The sequence below is a fragment of the Pelodiscus sinensis genome, chromosome 3, assembly GCF_052426305.1.
Source record: "Pelodiscus sinensis isolate ZL-2025 chromosome 3, ASM5242630v1, whole genome shotgun sequence".
In the NCBI taxonomy this organism is placed as follows: domain Eukaryota; kingdom Metazoa; phylum Chordata; order Testudines; family Trionychidae; genus Pelodiscus; species Pelodiscus sinensis.
This window is the reverse complement of record NC_143054.1, coordinates 10,578,071-10,601,131: the sequence shown is the minus strand read 5'-3', so window position 1 is coordinate 10,601,131 and position 23,061 is coordinate 10,578,071. Positions and strand designations below refer to the sequence as shown.

General features: G+C 46.5%; 1 protein-coding gene across 12 annotated transcripts in view; it reads right to left on the bottom strand.

The window, feature by feature from the left end:
• The window catches only part of PKHD1 (PKHD1 ciliary IPT domain containing fibrocystin/polyductin), a 409,604-nt gene that overhangs the window by 372,112 nt on the left and 14,431 nt on the right, over positions 1 to 23,061 (bottom strand). For all 12 annotated transcript variants that reach the window (XR_012902469.2, XM_075923353.2, XM_075923339.2 and 9 more), the window contains 10 exons: positions 20,629 to 20,686; positions 16,865 to 16,943; positions 14,804 to 14,878; positions 11,732 to 11,796; positions 9,603 to 9,642; positions 8,345 to 8,415; positions 3,842 to 3,943; positions 3,278 to 3,373; positions 1,514 to 1,655; positions 294 to 408 (listed from right to left, as the gene is read on the bottom strand). Coding sequence is in view for 11 of the 12 variants with exons in the window: in XM_075923353.2 (XP_075779468.2) it covers positions 294 to 408; positions 1,514 to 1,655; positions 3,278 to 3,373; positions 3,842 to 3,943; positions 8,345 to 8,415; positions 9,603 to 9,642; positions 11,732 to 11,796; positions 14,804 to 14,878; positions 16,865 to 16,943; positions 20,629 to 20,686 (843 nt within the window). In the remaining variant the exon portion in view is untranslated. The remainder of the gene's footprint in view (positions 1 to 293; positions 409 to 1,513; positions 1,656 to 3,277; positions 3,374 to 3,841; positions 3,944 to 8,344; positions 8,416 to 9,602; positions 9,643 to 11,731; positions 11,797 to 14,803; positions 14,879 to 16,864; positions 16,944 to 20,628; positions 20,687 to 23,061) is intronic.

Here is a 23,061-nt window from a genome sequence, read left to right as displayed (position 1 = left end):
AGAAAGGGCAGGATTTCCTGCCACCTCTCAAACCAATCAGCACAGGAGCCTCCCGCTTCTCTTGGCTCATCTCCCCCACCACTCGGGGTTGGAGACCCTGCTTGCACAGAACTGCTGCCGATCTGTGCAGTGTAATCACACTAGGGCAACGCCATTGAGCAAAAATCAACACAACAGCTAGAGAACAGTCCAAGGAACCGGACTGGCATGAAGGGACATCCCAATACCTCATGACCATAAAGGCAATGCTTCCCTATTCTGCCCTTTCTGTTTTTGCTGCCCTAATGAAATACCTTTTGCGCTGGGTCTTCTGACAAGCTTAGGTGCAAGGAAGCCCTGCCATCTGCCTGAATCCAGAAGGTATAATTATTGGTCTCCGGTGCCACAAAGAATCCACGTAGTTGTGACCTAGGCAGCAGCAGAATATCTATGTCATACAATGCAGTGGCAGATCTCCAACAAACAGCGGGCTTCTCCCATTTACCAATGAGAAGAGAGGTGTGAAATATGTGTAACAACGTGCAAACCGACTCAAATTCAAGGTTTTCTACAAGTTTGTAGGCACTCAAAATCTGATCAGATCAGGGAAAAGAATATTACGGTACACAATATTTCCAAGAAAAATAGACTCTTTTTTACAGCAGAATCCTCCCCATTGCCGAGTAGGAAAAGCAATCACATTGAAAACCTACACGAATTCAAGAGGCACGTGAAAATGACAGAAAGGTGAAATTGTCAGTGGCTGAATACATCTACCAGGGATGATCTAGACTGTGCTTGGTCCTGACGTGAGGGCAGGGGATTGGACTTGGTGACCTCTCGAGGTTTTTTGCGGTTCTAGTATTCTATGATTCTATGAATCTCGAAAGGGTCAGTTCATGTTGAAGTTTTAGTTGGGGGTGGTCCTGCTTTGAAGAGGGAGTGGGACTAGTGTCCTCTTGGGGTCTCTTCTAACCCTAATCTTCTATGTGCACCCCAAAATTCTAAGGGCCCTCTCCTCAGCAGGAGTAAATTGGCATTGCTCCATTCATTTGAAGCTATGCTGCTTCACACCAGATGAGGATCTGTGCCTGTTCCAGCCTATCGGCACACAACAATTCTTGGTTGTCAAGCTCCTCCCACACCACTCTGCCCTGGATTCTCCAAGCAGGGCAAGTCAGTGAGGTACGAAAAATATGGGATAAACCTTCCACTGCATTTTTTTGAATTTCAGAAGGACCTAAAAATCTATTGTGTAAAATTGTGATTGGCATCCTCCATGCTTGTTACAAAGGATGGGGAGGTGCAACTGCTACTTCTTCCACTACTAACGGTACATACCAAGCGAGACCATTCCCAGGGGGTTGTGGAACCCAGGACAAAAAAAAAAGTGATGCATCTGTCACTTCTAGGACCGACGATTCCAGCCAATCACACCAGCCCGAGAGGCTCCCCAAAGCACAGACCCCAGAGCAGTCGCTCCAAGGCACTGTACCCTAGGGACAGCTCCTCTCCTTCTGAGACCGCTAAATACCTGAAGGACTGCTGTTCCGGAGACAAAAACCCTTCTGGAGTGCTGGCATTAGGAACAATCTGCCATCTATACCCAACGGCTGCTTCAGTTAAATTAGTGCCTGCTGCACCATCCCAGACTTCAAAGAGAAGCCCTCTGTTTCCTGGAAAGTTAAAAAGAAAAACAACAAGAATCTAGTCAGCAGCTGCTAACGGAGGGTCCCAGCTTGCAGGAGAATTAATAGCAAAACAATGAAAAAGCTGCAGGCCATAGTCCGTGTGTGGCTGGATAGTAGCCTCTGACAAGAGATGTTTTGGGACCCATTAATGCAGAGCTAGGCAAAATATGGCCCAAAGGCCAGGTTCAGCCCACCAAGCCACTGGATCCAGAGCATGGACCACCCTGCCTGGACCCTTGGGCACAATCCTACCACGGTTTAAAGTGCAGTCCGTGCAGCTCTCTGCTCTGCAGGCAAGGGGAGGTTTTGTATGATCTCACAGCCCCAATCACAATCCCCAGCACCTATTGGCTGGAAACAACCAGCCAATAGGAGCTGAGAGTGGCCTAGGGAATGGGGGAAATGCAGGCCTCTTCCCCCTCCTGGAACTGAACGCCACATGGCAGGAACAGTCTGCAGTTTCAAGCAGTCTGGGGCTGCAGCAGGCAGGGAGTCCTGCCTGCCTTGGGAGTGCTGCAGGGCTGCTGGCCAGGAGACTTAGGTAAGCACCTCCTAGCCAGAGCCTGCCTCTGGCACCCCTGCCCCTACTGCACCCCCAACTTCCTCCCCCGGTCACCATTCAAGCCCTCTGCACCCCCTTGCCCTAGGTCACAACTCCCTCCCAGACCCTGTACTCCATCCTACATTCCTCTCCCAAGCCAGAATCCTCTCCTACACCCAACACCCTCCCAGATCCTGCATCCCACTTCCCTGCCCCAGATCACCACTCAAACCCGCTGAAGTCTGAACCCAGTTCTTCCCTTCTCCCAAGTCACAATTTCCTCCCAGACTTTCCACCCCTTCCTAGAGCCCCTGCCCCAGGCCAGAATCCTCTCTTGTACCCATACTCTCTCCCTGACCCTACACCCCCTCTCAGACCTCACACCATCTCCTGCACCCCAGTCCCTTACCCCAGGCAACCTCCATCCTAGACCCTGCATCTCCTCCACAGAAAAGTGTGGCCCTTGACCACTTTTCAAAAATCTTGGAGTAGCCCCCTGCCAAAAATCATTGCCCACCCCTGGATTAATGGTATCAATGTTCATTCCAAGCAAGGAACACTGGAGGGACAATGCCTTGATCAATAGAGTCCCCTCCAGAAAATAGAAGTATCAATGGTCTTCAGAGGATAGCGCCTCCAAAACTGCCCAACTAAGGCGGGATGGTTAGTATATTGAAGCGAAAGGAAAAATAATTGGGATAATTCTCAGGGAACTCCAAACAGGATCAGAATACAAAGACTTAGGGAAAATACACTAGAAATAAAGGAGACTTGTCAGGTGAAGGGGGATTTCAGGGATCTCAGGGACAAAACTGAGGACAGGTTAGTTCAGAGTTCCTAGGTTCAGATGTTACCCAGAAATCTCAAGCAGTCTGGGAAGTTTGGTCAGCAAACCCAGGAGAGATTACCCTGGTTCTGAAAACCCATGTGATGTGACCTCAGTAGGTTTTGGATAGCCCCATTTTTATTCATCCCATCACCACAGCCAGAAGGAAGTCTCTATCCCATTTCCAGATACTGCAGACCTCTTTGCCAATGAGAGCCTTTGCTCTTAGAAATACTTCACCTGCTTGGGGTGCGGTAAGTCTTCTGGTCTCATCCATGCATCCAGTGACGCAGCTAATCTTCTGGGGAGAATGGTGTTTGATTTCACAGAGAACGCCTGGCAGTGGGAAGAGGAGAAGTAGGCATATGGAGAACGAGGCTGGAGAACATTAACCCAGGCCTAAATTGTTTAAGGGATCAGCCCCCTTTTATTCCGAGAGATTAGTAGAGCTGCACTGAATCCCTTGTAAACAAAGCAACATCACATCAAACAGAGGGCTTATAGCTGTAGCCAATTACTCATTGAATTCACAGCAGTAAGGGCCTCTCACATGGAAAGTACCATGGTTTTTATGTCCATTACCATAGTACTGACCTGTATGTGTAGTCCCACTGACTTGGCTCAACTTCAGCAGCACTACTGGAGCAAGCACTACTGGAGAACCAGGCCCCAAGAGAGCTGGCTCCTCCGAAAACCTGTCCAACTGGGCACTCCATTGGTAGGATAGGTGAATCAAAGGCAGAATTTGGCCTGTGGTCTTTGTTCCATCACCATAGAGCTTAAAACTGATTTCTCCATTGTTACCTGCAACGGTGACCTGCACAGGCTGATCAAAGAAGTCTCCTGTGATCGTGAGATCACTTCCTCCTCCCAGACTTCCCAATACTGGAAACACAGATACTATCTCTACAGAGGAAAAAAAAGGACACTCAGGGCACGTCTACACTACAGAGAAGATCGAAGCTGCCACTGTCGATCTTCCAGGGTTCAAATTGGTGTGTCTAGCGAAGACATGCTAATTCCAACTGAGAGGAGCACTCGGGTTAATGCCGGTAACCCTGCTTCCATGAGGAATAAGGGAAGAAAGTGTTCTTCCTTCAACTTCCTGCAGTGTTGACAGCTCCAAAAGTTGAGTAAAGGTACTTCGACTTCAGCTATGTAATTAACGACGAGGAGTCCTGTGGCACCTTATAGACTAACTGAAGTGTAGGAGCATAAGCTTTCGTGGGCAAAGACCCACTTTGTCAGATGCATGTCTTTGCCCACGAAAGCTTATGCTCCTACACTTCAGTTAGTCTATAAGGTGCCACAGGACTCCTCGTCGCTTTTGCAGATTCAGACGGCTACCCCTCTGATATGTAATTAACGTAGCTGAAGTTGAGTGTATTAATTCGACCTTATCCTACAGCGTAGCCATACCCTCTGAGAATGGAGCTAGCTAACAACCACATGAATCTGGAAAGGTCTATACCACTCCTGCTTCTATTGAAACTAACAGCAACGCATGCACTGACCTCAGGGTAGCAGGCGCTGAGAATCTAAATGATCTGAATTCATCACTAGCCTGAATTCATCCAGGAAGCTAGTGGAATTACAGTAAGGATCAATTGGATCCTACATGTATAGCTCAGCAAACGGACAATGTATGGAGGGATATGATAACTCTTACAAGCTGGTATAATTCACATGGGGTATGTCTACACTGCATTCCTCTTTCGAGAGATGAATGCAAATACAGCTGGGCAAAATTGCAAATGAAGCACTGATTTGCATTTCCCGTGCTTCATTTGCATGATCGCATCCAGCCGCTTTTTCAAAATACCCTATTTCGAAAAAAGGAACACCGTCTAGACACGGTTATTTCAAAAGAAAACCCTTCTTTCGAAATTCCCCTTACTCCTTATAAAATGAGCTTTAAGGGTAATTTCGAAAGAAGGTTTTCTTTCAAAATAACTGCGTCTAGACAGCGTTTCTTTTTTTTTTGAAATAGAATATTTTGAAAAAGCGGCCGGATGCGATCATGCAAATGAAGCACAGGAAATTCAAATCAGTGTTTCATTTGCAATTTCACTCAGCTGCATTTGCATTCTTCTCTCAAAAGGGGAATGCAGTGTAGACATACCCATGTTGAGCAAGCCAGAAGCAGGTGAAATGGAACTATTTTAGACTGTCGGGTTTGCCTCTGAATTTAACCCACAGATATGACTGTTGTTCAACTTTCTGTTGGCAGTGTTGTTGTAGCTATATGAGTCCCAGGATGCATGAGAGTGCCACGGTGGGTGATCCCAGATCTGAAGAAGAGTTCCGTGACAACTTGAAAGCTTCTCTTTCACCAGCAGAAGTTGGTCCAATGAGATTATCTCATCCACTGTTCTCCCTAATTGAATTTTCTAACAATTGAATATGATGCTGTTAATTTTGAATGTTTAGGACCAAATCTTGAGAGGCGCTGAGTCTCTGCAGTTGCCAATGATGTAATTGGAAGTTGTGGACAGACAGATTTGATCATTACTCTCTTTTTGCCTGGACAAATGGGTTATTTTTCCACTAGATGGCAGCATGGCTGTGAAGTATTTATTGTATGTAGTTACATGGGGCTGCAACTGCAATTCTAAACACCAAATCACTCTTTCATAATCCTTTAAATGGGGTATTCAGAGAGATTATTTTAGCTTTCCCAAGTCTATAACTTTCTAATCCATCCATTTAAGGGACATATTAATCTTCCAGCAGTCAAAAGGCTCCTTCTAACCCTTTGAACTAAGTCACATCACTACATGTGCACATCACAAATCACCTACCCATTAATTACAATCAGTGGGAAGATCAGATCTTAGAGGGAAAGACATAGCATTCAGCCCTGAAACATGTTCAGTCTGGATGAGCCAAATGGTCTTTTCTAACATTTTTGCCATCTATAACAGCAATCAAAGCCAAGTGCTTTATCGTCCATGAAACTTAAACCTGTGGTTGTACTTTGTGTTTTAGACACAGGCTCTTTTTGAATACCATTCGTTCGCCATGACAACAGCTACTGAGAATTTAACCTTCTAGTGTCTAGAGAGCTGGGACATGTGTGGCACTTTATGCAATACTGTGATTTACTCAATACAACGCAAGACAATACCACAGCAGTCTGAGGGTGTGTCTAAACTACATGGCTCCAATGATGGAGCAATGTAGATTAGGCTGATCGGCAAAGGGAAATGAAGCCGCGATTTAAATAATCGCGGCTTCATTTAAATTTAAATGGCTGCCACGCTGAGCCAACAAACTGCTGATCAGCTGTTTGTCGGCTCAGCGCGCTAGTCTGGATGCTCCCGCGCCAACTTGAAAGCCCTTTATCGACCTCCCTGTTATGCCTCGTAGGATGAGGTTTACCAGGGAGGTCGATAAAGGGCATTCATGTCTGCAGGGGAGCGTCCAGACTAGCGTGCTGAGCCGACAAACAGCTGTTCAGCTGTTTGTTGGCTCAGCGCGGCAGCCATTTAAATTTAAATGAAGCCGCGATTATTTAAATCACGGCTTCATTTCCCTTTGCTGAACAAACAAATCTACATGGCTCCATCGACGGAGCCATGTAGTTTAGACATGCCCTGATATACCTGCACCCAGCACTTAAATTTCAGTGTGAGAGTCAATATAATCAGCTACAGCCACTCCAGGAGTTACGAACTAGTTACGGACCAACACTTGGTCCGTAACTCGAAGTGTTCGTAACTCAGATCCCATAGAGTTACATGGCAACCGCGCTGTTCGTAAGCGCGGATCGCCGTTCATAACTCGGATCCACATTTACGACTGCGGATGATCGTAAGTGGAGGTGGTCGTAACTTGGGGAGCGGCTGTAGTAGCTTTCAAAGTAATTTTCAGCTGATTGGTCCCATCCAAAGCCCTCTGCATGTTGGAGACCTCCACTCTGACAACTTCAGTAGGATTTGAGGGGGTCAAGCAGGGTCAGGCATTTAGTGTGGGTCCGGCAGGAAAAACGGTGACATTGATTGATCATTACTCCATCTCCAGACCTGTTGATTCTCCCATGGTTCTGCTCAATTCTCATTAGATATTTCAGAGCCACTCATGACGGGAAGCTGGAGCCAAAGGGCACGTCTACATGAAGGCCCTTCACAGAGCAGGCAGCCTGACACTAAAAAGAGCAGTGTGGTTACATTAGCAGGAGCTCTGGCTCAGGCGAATGCCCCTCCATTCTTAGGGGACTAAACCGAGGTGCAGCCCATCACGCCCAGCCACACAGTGTGCTAGCAGAAGCAGAGTGATGGCTGGTCTGTCTGTGCTGGAAGGACATGCCTCTGGGTATGTCTTCACTGCAATACAACTCTTGTGTCTGGTTCAGATCCGATTACTTGGGCTGCAAGGTTATAACATTGCTGTGTAGGTGTTCAGGTTGGAGCTTGGGTTCTCAAGCCCCACAAAGGGAGAGGGTCTCAGAGCCCCGGATTAAGCCCAAGTCCCAATCTTTATGCCCTGTAGCTTGAACTGAGTGAGCCCACGCCCGATGAACCAGGGTGTTTTATCGCCATGTAGACATACCCTGAGGTCACGTCTCCACTTCCAGCATGGAGACCGATCTTCTGGCATTTGATTTTGTGGGTCTACTTAAGACCTGCTAAATCAAACACCGAGGGAAGCTCCAATTGGCACCAATACTCCTTGCCAGGGGTGGATACAGGGCAGGGCGAATGGGTGGCCGCCCCGGGCCCCGCGCTTCCGAAAGCCCCGCGCATGCGCCATGGCGCCACTGCACATGTGCCGTGGCAAAGGGGGGCCCCACGGAATTATGCTGCCTGGGGCCCCGCAAAACGGTCATCTGCCCCTGCTCCTTGCAGTTGCGAGGAGTAAGGGAAGCCGATGGGAGCATTTGCTCCCATCAGCCTCCATCTGTGAAGATAGCACCAAACTTGGCTTAAGGTAAGCTGACTCCAGCTACATATTTTACATAGCTGGAGTTGTCCACCTTAACCCAACCTTCCAGGTCCAATGTAACCCTGGCCTGAGTGATAAGGCCCTCTCACTGAGAGTTGAGCTCAGCATGCAATGAAAGCAGGCATGAACAGGATATCTGGTTATCTCCCAATCTTCACTCATAGGAAAACAGAGGGCTAGATTTTGTATCTCATCTTGAGAACCCTTTTGTGCTCTCTGTTTATAAGGGAGAAACTCCCATTGAATTCAAAGGGAAATGCACACATGGACTGAAGGCGCAATAACATTGGGAAGACTAAAAGAAAGATTTTCTTCCTAGGCTTCATAGGACAGGGCAATCATTGGGACAGCAAAGTACAGCACCTGAGTATGTTTGATACATGAAAAGCTCCTGTTTGGCACTGATGAGCCAAGCATCCTTGTGTACCATCGACCTGCAACATAAGAGAAAGGCCTGTAAAACTCCTTGGAATTTGAGCTGGGAGTGGATCTCCCCAGTGGCGCTGAAGGGAAAATCTCAGATTAAACACAGGGGAAAAAAAGATAATTATTTTAGGATACCAAATGATACTTCTCACCCTGTGTTCACTGAAGCATCAGAATTAGACCTGGTCAAAATGCTTCAGTTGAAAAATGTTGCCATCAGAAGAGGCTGGTTTGTCAAAATTTGACAAAGATGTAAAGGTACATCTACACAGCAGTGTTATTCCGAAATAACAAACGTTATTCCATAATAACATAGTGTGTGTCTACACTACAAGCCTTTATTTCGAAATAATGTCGAGCTGGAGGACTTACTCTGAGTCCTGTAACCCTCATTTCACAAGGAGTAAGGGGAGTCAAAGAAAAAGTGTTCTTCTCTTGACTTCCTGCTGTGAAGACAGCACCAAAAACTGAGTTAAGCTATTTCAGCTTCAGCTATGCAATTGATGTAGCTGAAGTTGAGTAGCTTAATTTGACTTTACCCCTCTGTGTAGTCATGACGTAAGAGAAATAAACATCCGCAAGTCACTCAGGGTGTGTCTACATCCTGGGCTTTACTCAAAATAAGATACGCAAATTGAGCCACGTCAATTGCGTAGCTTATTTAGAAATAGCTTATTTCAAAACTGGGAGCATCTACACAGCACTTATTTCTAAATAGAGCACTCTTCCTGACTTCCCTTATTCCTGTTACAATGAAGGCTACAGGAGTCAGAGTAAGAAGTCCTCCAGCTTGATAATATTTCAACATTATTTTGAAATAATTTCCAGCTGTGTAGATGCAGACTAAATTATTTTGAAATAACGCTAGTTATTTTGAAATAATGGTGCGGTGTGTGACGTACCTTCAGTCACCCGGCAAGTATAGAAGATTTGTGATTGGGGACATCTAACAGATACCCCTGTTCTGTGCATTTAAACATGGCAAGAAGGCCATTCTCTAATGGGAACTTTCTTCCCTTTGCCATCCTCAGATCTGATGATCAGTTCATCCCTTCAAAACAGCAAATGGCCATGGCTAGGTGAACATATATGCCAGTTCTATAAAATGTATCCAGGTACTCTTTCTGGACCCAGAAGTGTAGTCATGCTACTTTAGGATACAAGAAAGGAACAAGGCAACATTTCTCTTACTCACTTTCCTTTGTTAAACACTGAAAAGCTAACGTTCTGCGAACCTGTGGGAAGAGAAAACACTGAGTTACTGCAGAAACATGGGGGAGTCTGCATAAAGAGCACAAAATGTCAAGACTAGTGCCAACGCTATGGACATCCTTCTCCTTTCTTCACTGGCTTGACCTCAGTGTATCACCATTGACTTCAGAGAAGCTAGAAGCTGTTCTGATTTACAGTGGCAAAATGTATCAATTGGCAATGCCATGAGATGGCATAGAAACCCTAAGGACCACACCCAAAAAACCCATTGGAGTGATCACAGCTACACCGTCTCCAGCTGACACAGGAGCACGCTACATTATTATTATGGGAGCATCTAGAGACACCAGCGGAGATCAGGTGCCTGTTGAGCCAGGCAGTGTTGGAGTCAGGGAAAATGAGGCCCACAAAAAACTTCAGAGTAACTCTCTCAAAAGCCCCCAAGGCCTATTTTCCAACGTGACCAAGGCCGATAAGACGCGTAAATCTCACTGAAAGGGATTTAGGTTCCTACATCCCTTTTAAAAACATGATTTAGGCACTTTCAAAAATGCCACCAAAAGTGGCTGCCCACAATCTCCCAGCCGGTCAGTAGCACAGCGAGGTCTCTAGAATCCCAGTCCAGTGCCTTAGGTATGAGACTTAAATAACTCTGGACTTCCATCCGGGCAAACCCTTGGACACTGGGAATCATGTGAGGCAGCTTTCCCTCCAACTTTCTCCTGGGAATGGCCTATCAAAGGCCTGCAACTCACATGACAAGCAAAATGGCCCCTTCACAGCCCTAGTGAAGTGAATCAATGAGCAAGTGACACACTGAGCCAACCATCATCATCAAAACGCAGCTACTCCAGAGACAAGGATATACACATTTTTTTAGACAGGGAAACTGTGCGTCTCCAGCCCTGGTCTACATTTGGCAGCTATTTCAAAACAACCCCCCTTATTTAGAAACAGGTTAGAGGTTTTTTTGAAATCTGTATTCCTGCTTTCCTCGGGGAATAATGCTTATTTCAAAATAGATATTTCGTAATAGTGAAATAGCGTAGACACTTATTTCAAAATAAGTACTCCCCAGAGTAATTTGAAATAATTACTCCTCAGTGCTTCCTCGGGCTCTAAGTCGAGGTAGCATATCCACATTCATGGAGCCTGCCTCAATCTAATTTTGAGGCTCCCCCATAAGGAGACACGCTATTATTTCGGGAGTTATTATTTCGAAATAACTCCCTAGTGTAGACATGCCCCCAGTTAGCTATGGGGAGGAAAGTTATCCTGTAAACCAGTGGTCACCAACCAGTAGTTCAGGATCTATTGGTAGATCTTTGAACCTCTGACAGGTGATCCTGAGAAGTTTGGCACGGAGACTATCAAGTGCCAGCACTTCATCTGCGCTCTGCCTTGGAAGTGCCCCTTACCCCTGGGAGCCTTCTGCTTGCTGGGCAGGGCACAGGAAGATGAAGAGGGGGTGCTGATGTCAGGGTGCTCCTCCCTCGACCCTGTACCCCATCGCCACAGAGCAGAGGTGGGCAGGGATGGACAGAGTTTGCTGGATGTTTTGGGAGTGGTGCAGGGCCAGGGTAGGAGTGAGCCTGCCTTAGCCCCCTGCACCGCCACCCAGAAGCTACCTGTGGTAAGCAGTGCCCAGATGGAGCTCGCATTCCAAACCCAGGCCCCAGTCCTGAACCCCAAGCCCCTGCCCCCAGCCTGATAAAAGCAAGTGAGATGAGGGAGGGAGGATGGAGTGAGTAGGGGTGGGACCTCAGAGAAGAGGCGGGAAGGAGGCGGGGCAAGGATGTTGGGTTTGAGGTAGATCCTGGATTGCACTTAAAGTCAAAAAGTGATCTCGTGCTTAAAAAGGTTGGAGACCCCTGCTGTAAAGAGAGGCAAAGGTCAAAAACCGGACTAGGGAGGGAAATGTGTACAATAGTCACTGGGTTACAATCATAAACCCAAGGTCGGAAAGGGCAGGACCATTCCAGGGCCTCATTCCCCACATTGGGGTTCCGATGGGACAGCTGTGTACCCAGGGATATTTTATTCATCAGGCCACCTTTCAAGGCAAAGACCAGAACTGTAGGTGCATCCTGGGTTCTCCTCTTTCCCACTGACCGATATAGTTGCCTTCTACACGGCACTGTAAGGTCCCTGTTCCACGATCCATCTGAATGGGGTAGCTGTAAAGAGAGAGAATTGTGCTGCCTTTAGAAAGGAAAGGGAGCACCAGGAAAACACAGACGTACCTCTCCAAACAATACACAGCTTGTCCTGCACCCCAGGCCTTGATCCTGGAAAGGTGCTTGGACCCTCAGCTTAAATGGGAGGTGAGGGCACATCCAAATAGCTTCTCACAAGACTGGGTCACTGGAGAAGGTGCACAGGAGCCATGTGGGGAAGAGGTACAGTCCTGAGGCTGCTGTGACACAGAAAATTCTGCCCACAAGCAAGTCTATGCCTCAAAGGAAGCCAGGGTTCAAACTCAGGTGAAGCCTAGCCTCTCTCCCATCTACACACAAGTCACACTAAGGCAGGGGTTGGACTCAGGGTCCCCAGACCTCACAGGGGTGGAAGGTTCAAGCCTGAATCAAGCTGGGAAACCAGACTCAAGCCCTATTGCTGAACAGTTATAGACGCAGCCGCACTGGACTCATGCTCTGAGAGTCCCACAGTCTGACTTTCTTTATCCTCTGGAAAGTCATATTCGGTGGACAGCCAAGTGTTTCCACACTACCATTAATAGAGGGCTAGAGTGGCCACATTTTGGGAGGGCACTGAGCCATCTGGACTATAGGTGGCTGGACTTGGGCCTGAATAATACAATATAGACACTGGAGCCACAAGTTGGGATGGGACCCACAATTCAACAAGTCCTAGCCTAGTGTGTAGATACTCAAGCCCCAAGTTAACAAACCCATTGACTAACTCAGTTTCAACTAACCCTGGGGCTTACACTGCAGAGCAGACATACCCTCTATGGCCCCAACAGTGGCTTAAAGATGGACTTTGGCTGAAAATCCACCCTTGCCCACAAGGGGTGCTCAGGAGACAGTGGACTCTGATTACTGACCAAATCACAGAAACAGAGAAATGGAGAATCAGGTTCCATGTGTCTTGAAGCGAGTGAAACCTGCCCATTGTAGCATGACCAGAGCAGCACTCTCTGGGAATGTCTAGACTGTGAGGATCTATCGGAAAAAGATACGCAAAATGCGCTCTGAATTTTGCAAAACTTTTTTCAGAAGAGGCTTTTTGGAAATTTGGCCTGTCTACACTGGGCCAATTTTGGGAAAAACCCTCTTTCGAAAGCCCCCTTCTTCCTCATGGAATGAGGAATACAGGAGTTTCTGAAGGAGCGCATTTGCTCTTCCGCTTTTCTTTGCGGAGGAGTTTTTTTCGGGAGACCTCTGATATCCTGAAAACACCCAGCAGTCTAGCCGTGCCCTCAGCGGGGTGGCTATAGATTGCTAGCAGGCAGGCTAAGAATGTTGTTAATGTTGAAACTGCTTTGAAAAAAATCAATGATGCCAAGGCTAGGTTGGTAAAAGTTTAAACCAAGTTTTGACAAGCTGCTTAAGCAGCTTGGCTCTGCCATTCCCATATTTCAAACAAAGACCTTTTCATCCACAGCAGAGAGGAATGTGTTATTCAGAGGAACTGAGATAGTTTGTATTTGGCTAACGCAGACAGAAATGACACTGTCAGGAGCTGTTGTCCCTAGGGGGCATAAAAACTTCCCCTCCCCTGGACGTTTCCCCATTACAGCTTGCTTTGTCGACAGAACTGAATGTGTCTAGACGCTCTTTGCCGACAGAAGTTTTGTCGACAGATACTGTCGACAAAACTTCTGTCGACAAAACCCTGTAGTCTAGACGTACCCAAAGTTGAGGTAGCGCATCCATGTTCATGGAGCCTGACTTTGACTAATTTTGAGACTTTTTCGTAGTGAGGACACGCTATTTTGACTGTTATTTCGGGAGTTATTAAATCGATTTTAGTTATTTTGAAATAATTTCCTAGTGTAGACATTCCCTGTGTCTGCTGAAGGCAGAACAAGAAGAAATCAGCTTATTCTGCAGCAAGGGAGAGTTAGCTGAGATATTAGGAGAAGCTTTCTACTATGAGCACAGTGAAGTTCTGGAAGATGTTTCCAAGTGAGGTTATGAAATCCCTATTACGGGAGGTTTTTAAGAATAGGTTTGTACAAACACCGGTCGGGGACTGTGTAGATTTAGTTGGGGGCTGGACTCAATAACTTCAAAGCTCCCTTTTACCCCTACATTTCTATGAAAATCAGCAACCCAGAATCACACACACACTCCAACATTTTACCAAACATGCTGGCTACATCTAGACTGGCATGATTTTCTGGAAATGCTTTTAACAGAAAAGTTTTCCGTTAAAAGCATTTTCAGAAAAGTGCATCTAGATTGGTAGGACGCTTTTCCGCAAAAGCACTTTCTGCGGAAAAGCGTCTTTGGCCAATCTAGACGCGCTTTTCCGCAAAAAAGCCCTGATCACCATTTTCGCGATCGGGGCTTTTTTGCGGAAAACAAATCTCTGCTGTCTACACTGGCCTTTTTGCACAAAAGAGACTTTTTCCCGAACGGGAGCAGCATAGTATTTCCGCAAAAAGCACTGATTTCTTACAGTAGCAAGTCAGTGATTTTGCGGAAATTCAAGTGGCCAGTGTAGACAGCTGGCAAGTTTTTCCAGAAAAGCGGCTGATTTTCCGCAAAAACTGGCCAGTCTAGACACAGCCGCTGACTTTAAGAGCCACTCTAAACTGTGACAAAGCACCTGCCTCTTGTTACCATAACCCAGATGAAGGGGAGGCAGATGCTTCCTAACAGTGTGAGGGGGACATCACCATCACTTGAACAGTGATCCCAACCCTAGCTCCACCCCTTCCCCAAGACCCCAGCCTCGTGGCACTCCTTCCCCCAAGATCCTGCCCCTGAATCACCTTTTCCTCTCAAGACCCCCTCCCAGCTCACTTTTCTCCTCCCATTCCTCCCCCTCCTGGCAGAGAAAAAATGGTTGAGCCATGGCCCCTGCTCCCAGCACCCCATTCCAGTGCTCTCCCCAGATGAACGGATGACCCTCCACAATCAGGCATATTGAGTTCTCAGAGCAGTGTGAAGCTGTAGCTACAGCCTAAAGGCAAAAGGAAGGGCATAGACTAACATGCTTCTAGTTCGCCTGTTGGCAAAAGAACAAAGGCTGATCCATCCGTCTCCTTCCGCCTCGAGGATAACAGGGCTAGATAGGAAACAAACAGGAAAGATATGAGATTAGGAGAAGCCATAAGTCCTAGGGTGACATTTTAGACCTAAGTCGCTAGCCAAATGCCCACTGTATTGTGGAACTAGAGGTTGAACCTCTCTGGTCCGGCAACATCTGTGGTCTGGCAGGACCACAGATGTTGCCGGACCACAGAGCTCCAGGATCCCAGCAGCAGGGAACTGGAAAGGCTCGGGATTGGCCGCAGAGCCCCTGGGGGAACAGAGCTGCGGTGGCACGAGGGCTGGCAGTGGAGGTGGGGGGTAAGAGAGCACCCCCGGGCTGCTCACAGACCCCACAGAAACCCGGAGTCTGTCAGCAGAGGAGCCAGAATGGACCTCCCCTGGTCCAGCAAACTCCAGGGAGAGCCAACCTGTACTTGACTTAACATCACTAGAAAGCTGTGTCCCGAACACCTCATGGGACATGCAGAACTCTGGCAAAACTGAGGAGCCCTTGCCTCATTCACTGAGTTTTTTACAAGATCCATACAAATGAGGCAAGAGCTATGAGAAACCTTACTCCTCTCACTGCACATACTCACATAAAGTGACCCTAGTGTTTCTATAAAACTAGAGGCTGAATCTATTCCATCTGCTCAGGTTTCTCAAGTAAGCTCACCAGTGTTTTGAGCATATGTTGTACATACTGAAACCAACATTGCAGTGGAGGGTACCAACACACCGAAGATACGCTGAATCACATTCCAACTTTCCATACCATTAACCAAAGCCCTTGCCGTTCCCATTCAAAAGGGGTGAAAGAATAACTGATCTTGAACAAGATCCTGTTAATCAGTACCCAGAGGCTAGGACTGTTGACTCTGGCTCAGCTAGTATAAATCAGTGCCAATCCATTGACTTATGATTTACACCATCTGGGGATTTGGTATAATCAGAAAATTTACTAAGCTGCAGCAGAGCTGAAACCCATCAGAATGTTGCCTCCCAATACAGCAAATTCTGAGGCTTCAGACACTGGTGAATAAAACACACAAGGCAAATGTGCAATGGGAGAATATTTCTTCCTGACCACTGGGATGATCAGTGAAACCCCTGAAGCATGAAGTTTGATTATCCTTTTCCCTCACATCAAGTACGACATTAACAAATACTGTAAAGTAACTGTAGACCCTCTGGGTCCCAATTTTACACAGCCTGGCACAGCCACACATACACGAGCCAATTCAGAATCCTCCAGCCATTCATCCTAGTAATAGCAGATTACACCCACTTTGGGCTCGCTGGGCCCTCCATCTTGTGCGAACATTTGTACCAATGCAGAGTCAGAATAGTAGCATTTTATGTCCACCTCACACTGGTGCAAAGGATCACGCATGCAACAGGGCAATGGAAAAATCAAGGTGTCACTCTTTGGAAGTGGAAGTGACTATGAAGCTCTGGGAAATGGAGAGTAATGCACATGGCACAGACTCTCAAGATATTCAGGCATCTAGCTTCTGGAGTTTTCAGTGGAAACTAAGAGCTTAATACCTCTGAGAATCTGACCCACTGTTTCTCAGGAATTGTGCTTTTAATTTTCTTGGCAAATGGAAAGTTCTCTCCCCAACCAAGCTAACAGAACTTCTAAAAATGCAATTGGATGAGAAAATGTATTAACTTCTAGTTTTCTACATTTTAAATTAGTTTGTTTTAATTCGTAAACCAAAATAAAACCTCTAACAACCAGATGCAATTACAGTACAATTCACACTGAGCCACAATTGACTGTGCCACTACTCAATAAACAGACTAGCTTAATGAACCAGTTGCAATTAGATTAACGAAGTTTGCTGGAGCCCAACTCATGAGCTTCAATAAACCCCAACAAAAGGCAACTGGCAGTTCTGTGCCAAATGGTTGCAATTTATTGATGTCAAGGAGGATGGTCAAAGAAAGAAATTCAAAAAACAAACAAAAAAACCCTACACATGGACAGAATCAGATTTTTAATGTGCATAGTTACCCATCAATATAGTCAATGTTAAAGTCAATGCTTTCGTATCTTCCAGCAATGATATGTCCACTGACTTGTATCACATTTCCTGTTTAAATGAGGAAGAAAATAAAAGGGTTATTTTGGAAGCAATATGCTAATGTTTATGGAGTAAGGCAGCTGGCAAAATGGGGGTGAAGAAGCAGGTTTACCAACAGGTATTTAATCATTATTATTTGTCTTAAAGTGTCTAGAAGTTCCAGTTATGGACCATTGTGCTAGGTGCTGTACAAATACAGAACAAAGACAGTCCCTGCCCATCATGGCTGTGTCTAGACTGGCCAGTTTTTCTGGAAAATCAGCCGCTTTTCCGAAAAACTTGACATCTGTCTACACTGGCCGCTTGAATTTCCGCAAAAGCACTGACTTCCTACTGTAAGAAATCAGTGCTTTTTGCAGAAATACTATGCTGCTCCCATTCGGGCAAAAGTCCCTTTTGCGCAAAACTTTTGCGCAAAAGGGCCAGTGGAGACAGCTGAGATTTGTTTTCCGCAAAAAAGCCCCGATTGCGAAAATGGCGATCGGGGCTTTTTGGCGGAAAAGCGCGTCTAGATTGACCATGGACGCATGGAAGCACAAAAAGTGCTTTTGCGGAAAAGCGTCCTACCAATCTAGACGCTCTGTTCCGAAAATGCTTTTAATGAAAAACTTTTCCGTTAAAAGCATTTCCAGAAAATCATGCCAGTCGAGACGTAGCCCATGAGTTTACAATCTAAGTAAAAGACAAGAAACAACAGACAGATACAGACAGGGAGTGCAAGGAAACAACACAGGTGCTCGGTGGGATCTACAAAAGTGTTTCAGCTGGCATGGCACCAAACTCCCATTGGGAGCCAATGGGAGTCAGCCTCTTCACCCACTGAACTGAAAAAAATGTATTTTTGATTTTAAACAGAGAATCTCAATTTCAGGGTTTTCCAAACAGACACCAACAATTTCTGGCAAAATAAAATAAAAAATAAAAAAAAAACCACATTCTTCTAACGTTTCCACTAGTTTTAAAAAAAGTGTGTAATTACCCAATCAGCTTTACTGCTGAGTCATTTTAGTTAGCCAAATAGCATCTTCTGGGCATTTTTTATTTTGGAGACCCGAGAGTGCTTTTATATTAATTACAGCCATGAGTCAGGCTATCACTTAACCACATTTAACTTTAAGCTGATGCGTAGCCCCGTCATTGTTCAGGAAAGCATGTAAACCCCTGCTTCCCTTTAGGCTTGTGCATTTCCACGAGACCATTTGCAGGATTAAAATCAGGCATGTTCTTTAGCATTCCAGTTTCAACACTGCATTGACATAAAGGATCCAATTCACTGAATAGGTAAAAACCACAACATGGGTCAAAATCCGCTCACTTTGCCCATAACTCCAGATTAACCCCACTGATTTCAGTGGGCACATTTCACTTTTACATGAGCACAGCTCAGATCAGAATCCCTCACCCAGCATGGGCATTATGAGTGGGAAAAGAGGGTTGCCCCCACTATACAAGTAGTTGAACTGAGTAAAGAGCCAGATTTTTAGAAGAATTTAGGCATCACATGTAGAATAGTGATAGAAATGTAGCCGTATTAGTCTGGTGTAGCTGAAACAAAATACAGGACTATGTAGCACTTTAAAGACTAACAAGATGGTTTATTAGATGATGAGCTTTCGTGGGCCAGACCCACTTCTTGATCTGAGGAAGTGGATCTGGCCCACGAAAGCTCATCATCTAATAAACCATCTTGTTAGTCTTTAAAGTGCTACATAGTCCTGTATTTTGTTTCGGCATCACATGGGATTTTCAAGAGCGTCCAGCACCCAGATCCTCAAAGGTATTTAGGCTCTGACCTGATTTTAGTAGGAGTTAGGGGGTCTAAAAACCTTTGAGAATCTGGCTCTGGAGGTTTCACTAAATTAATTAATTCTAAGTTAATTCAAAAGTACTAGGCACTTTTGAAAATCCCAGTATGCGCCTTTCTGTATCATAAGCCACCTAAGCACTTTTAAAAATCTGCCCCGAAGAAATCTGCACAAGGCCATGCGGGAAGTCTACAGAAGGGCCGCCATGGAACCCAGAGGGCTCTGAAGGAGACAACAAGGCCTCCTGCCCCCTCCCCCAGCGAGCTCAGGGGCAGCAGGCCTGGCCAGTTAAGTACGTTTTGCATCACGCATTGGTGAAGCATGGCGCACCAAAGCCCTGAGCTTCTGCAAAGGGAAGCGTCAGCTTAAGGGGTCAGAATCTGGCCTTTGTTCCCTGCGGACCAGCCGGCTCTTTAGCTTTGCAATAGACAAGAGGAAGGGACTGTTAACTCCTTGTAGGAATGTGACTCTAACAACATTTATGCCTCTTCTCCCCCAGCTTTTGACTGGGAACTATGAGGACTTTCCAGTGAAGCGAGGGGAGGTGCGTGGGAAGGAATGCCAGCATCTGTCTATGGGGAATTATTCGGTAAAGAGGGTGGGAGGGGAAGCCGTGCTGGGTTCACACCCTGGAGTGAAAAGACTTGGAGGCGGGATGACTCCCCATAACACAACTGCAGTCATTAAAACAGACAGAGGATCTAACACTCGGCACTGGCTCCACCAATGAAGGATCACTGGAACTGGGCTTTATGTCCTGAGACAGAATTTTCAGAGGAACCTAGGGGAGTTGGGAACTCAACTGCCACAAAACTGCCCTGCAACTTGGATATTTAACTTTGAAAACCCCAGCTCAAATAAAAGACATTAAAATAAAAGAACTCACAGACACTAGGGGCTTGACTGATGAAGACGTTTAGGTGCCTTCAGATGCAAACAGGCACCTCATAGTTGCTTAACATCCAGTAGCGGCACCTCCAGACACAGTACGGGCCCCCCCCCCAAAAAAAGCACTGTTAACGTCTATTAACTTTAAATGGGAGTTAAGCATCTAATCTGCATCGGTGCTTTCCTAATCCTCACGAGGTGCCTTTCTGCATCCTTTGGCACCTAAATACCCGTGTTCATCCAGCCCTACCTCGCTTGCAAACCATTTCAAAGTCCAAATCAGTAAATTACACTGAAATGATCTTCCAGAGCAGCTCAAAAATGCTAGTGGGATTATGGGAACCAAGAGAGTGGAGCCGCAGCTCACTGTTCAGTCAAGCCACCAGCGCGATACACAGGCCAAAAGAGAGAAAGTCACCGGCACCTGAAACAGACAAGCATCTATTCTGATCCAAAGCCCTGTGCAAGTGTTTACTTCCTCCAGCTTGACTCACACAACACCAGGCTTGGGCTCTCTCTACTATACCTGTTCCAAATCTGCCCAGAGGGGCTCTACATGATGAAATTAGTGAGATGCTGTTTGGGTTATGGGGTTAAAATGAGGCTGCACAATCAGGGCCTAGGACTTCAATCCCTGTAAAAATAATCTTAGAAAAAGGAGCCAAGAGCTCACCAGAAAAGCAGACAGCCAGGGCATGCACTATTGTTCTACAACAGTCTGCCACTCCCAGCCTTACGAAAAGGCAATCAAGTGCCTCACTAGGAAAGACACCACAAGCAAGTGCCATCCAATGAGCACTGCATGCTACGTTATCCCTATTGTACCTGATCCATAGAGTGGGGAATCTTTCTAACTACAGAACCTGGACTTCATAGTGGCTCATGCTTCAGCTCTCTAGAGGGACCGAATTTCACCTGCCGCTACAATGGCAGGCTATGCACGAGGAAGATGAAAATGCGTTACATCAAAGCGGTCTCCATTTTAAAGGAAGAAGCCTTACCTGGGACTCCAGATGGTGGATTAATTTGGTAAACCACAGGTGTCTGTGCAGCAGCAAACTGCAAGAAGAATTTTGTTGTTAAATAAGCTCACTTCCCCAGCCATCCGACAAAATCAGATTAGGCTTCATTCAAAACACAGCTGGTAGCCAGCTTTTCAGACACACTTGTCGTGACTCTTGTCCTTCAAGTGCACTTCTACTCTGATGAGCGACTTTGTCAAACTCCCCCCTTCTTATCAGCAGACTTGTTCCCTGGGGCTATGTCTACACTGGTGGTTTCTTGCGCAAGAACGGCTTTTCTTGTGCAAGAACCTGCAGAGCGTCCACACAGCCCATCCGCTCTTGCGCAAGAACATTTACAGTAAAGCTTGGGAAGAGAGGGCTTCTTGTGCAAGAGCTATGCTCTTTTCTAACAAGTGTAAGCCCTCTTGCGCAGGAGCTCTTGTGCAAGAGGGCAGTGTGGACGCTCAGCAGGGGTTTCTTGCACAAGAGAGCATCCACACTGCCATGGATGCTCTTGTGCAAAAGCACATCTCTTGTGCAAAAGCACATGGCCGTGTGGACGTGTTCTTGTACAACAGTTCCTGTGGAGGAACTCTTGTGCAAGATGTTCTTGCATGAGAACCTGCCAGTGTAGACATAGCCTAGGTGTTCTCAGAGTCAGCTCTGCTGATTTTAGTGATGACAATAGGTTTCTACTGCTGGTTACTCCTGTTAGCTCTGCTGAAGCAGCATAGAGGAGAGAGCTGCATTCCTCTCTTCCTTGTGCCTCACCAACAAAACTCTTATTAAAGTGCTAATCAGTTACACCTGGGCTTCCTCACTGAAGGCAGCCGGTCTATACAGGTGTCACCAAGGGTATGTCTAGACTACAGGGTTTTGTCGACAGAAGTTTTGTCAACAGATAGGGTACGTCTAAACTACATGGCTCCATCGACGGAGCCATGTAGATTTGTTGTTTTGGCAAAGGCAAATGAAGCCGCGATTTAAATGATCGTGGCTTCATTTACATTTACATGGCTGCCGCGCTTAGCCGACAAACAGCTGATCAGCTGTTTGTCCGCTCAGCATGCTAGTCTGGACGCTCCCCTGCCGACATCAAAGCCCTTTGTCGGCAGCCCCGGTAAAGCTCATCCCACGAGGAATAACGGGGCTGCCGACAAAGGGCTTTGATGTCGGCAGGGGAGCGTCCAGACTAGCGCGCTGAGCGGACAAACAGCTGATCAGCTGTTTGTCGGCTCAGCGCGGCAGCCATGTAAATTTAAATGAAGCCGCAATCATTTAAATCGCGGCTTCATTTGCCTTCGCCTATGTGTCTAATCTACATGCCTCTGACGACAGAGGCATGTAGTCTAGACACAGCCATACAGTCAACAAAGCTTCTGTCGACAAAAAGCGTCTAGACTGCAGCCAGTTCTGTCGACAAAGCAAGTTGCTTTGTCGATATAACAGTGTGGACGCAAAGGACAGTTTAGATGCAATAATGCCTTTTATCGACAGAACTCTGTCAACAAAAGGCGTTATTCCTCGTAGAATGAGGTTTACATACGTCAACAAAACTGCTGAGTTCTGTCGACGTTATGTCGACATAACTCAAAGGCAGTGTGGACACAGGTATAGTTTTGTCAAGAAAAGTCCACTTTTGTCGACAAAACCCTATAGTCTAGACACACCCTAAGGGTATAATTTCTCTGGGACAGAAAGGCAATATGATCCCATGCTCCAGAATATATAACCTGATCATTGCAGAGGTGGGAAACTAAGGGCCAGATTATAGCTCTGGGAACTAGTGTGGGAAGAGGAAGCACCTGTATGGCCAAAGCAGTGGGGGAGCAAGGGAGGTCGTGTCTATTTGGCAAAATACATTCAGGGTCCCTGAGAGGAGCATGCTCAGCAAGAAGCATTTGTTGCTCCTATACAAGAAAGGTAAACTGCTTTCCCACCCCCATGAGCACGCTCCACCACTGTCTCGTGTGCATGGAGTGCCAACCCCGGACACAGCTCCTCTGGAATGGAGTATTCCTGGCAGCTCTAGCCTTTTTCCCTCAGTGCTTCTGAACTCCATTTTCTCTGCCTCCTTTTCTGCATGCAGGGAGGTGTTACCATAGCATCTCCCTGCTACGCCACAGTCCTACACATTTCCACCGTGCGCTGCATTGCCCAGGGGCACCGAGCTGAACCAATCATTTATAGCAAAAAAATCAAGTCAAAGAAATGTCTCTTTTTCCACTCAGTTGCCTGCAAGCAACCCGGGATTGTCCTGAATGCCTTTGTTCCTTCAAAATCGCTGGCTGAATAATTTTGATACTCGGTTCCGGGCCTGATGATAGTTTGCAGCCAGCGTCTGCAATCAAAGCGTTCATGTTGATTGGAATTACACAGCTTGCATGGTACGACTTGTTTCACCTGACTGTAACTCTCAGGCTCCTGGGG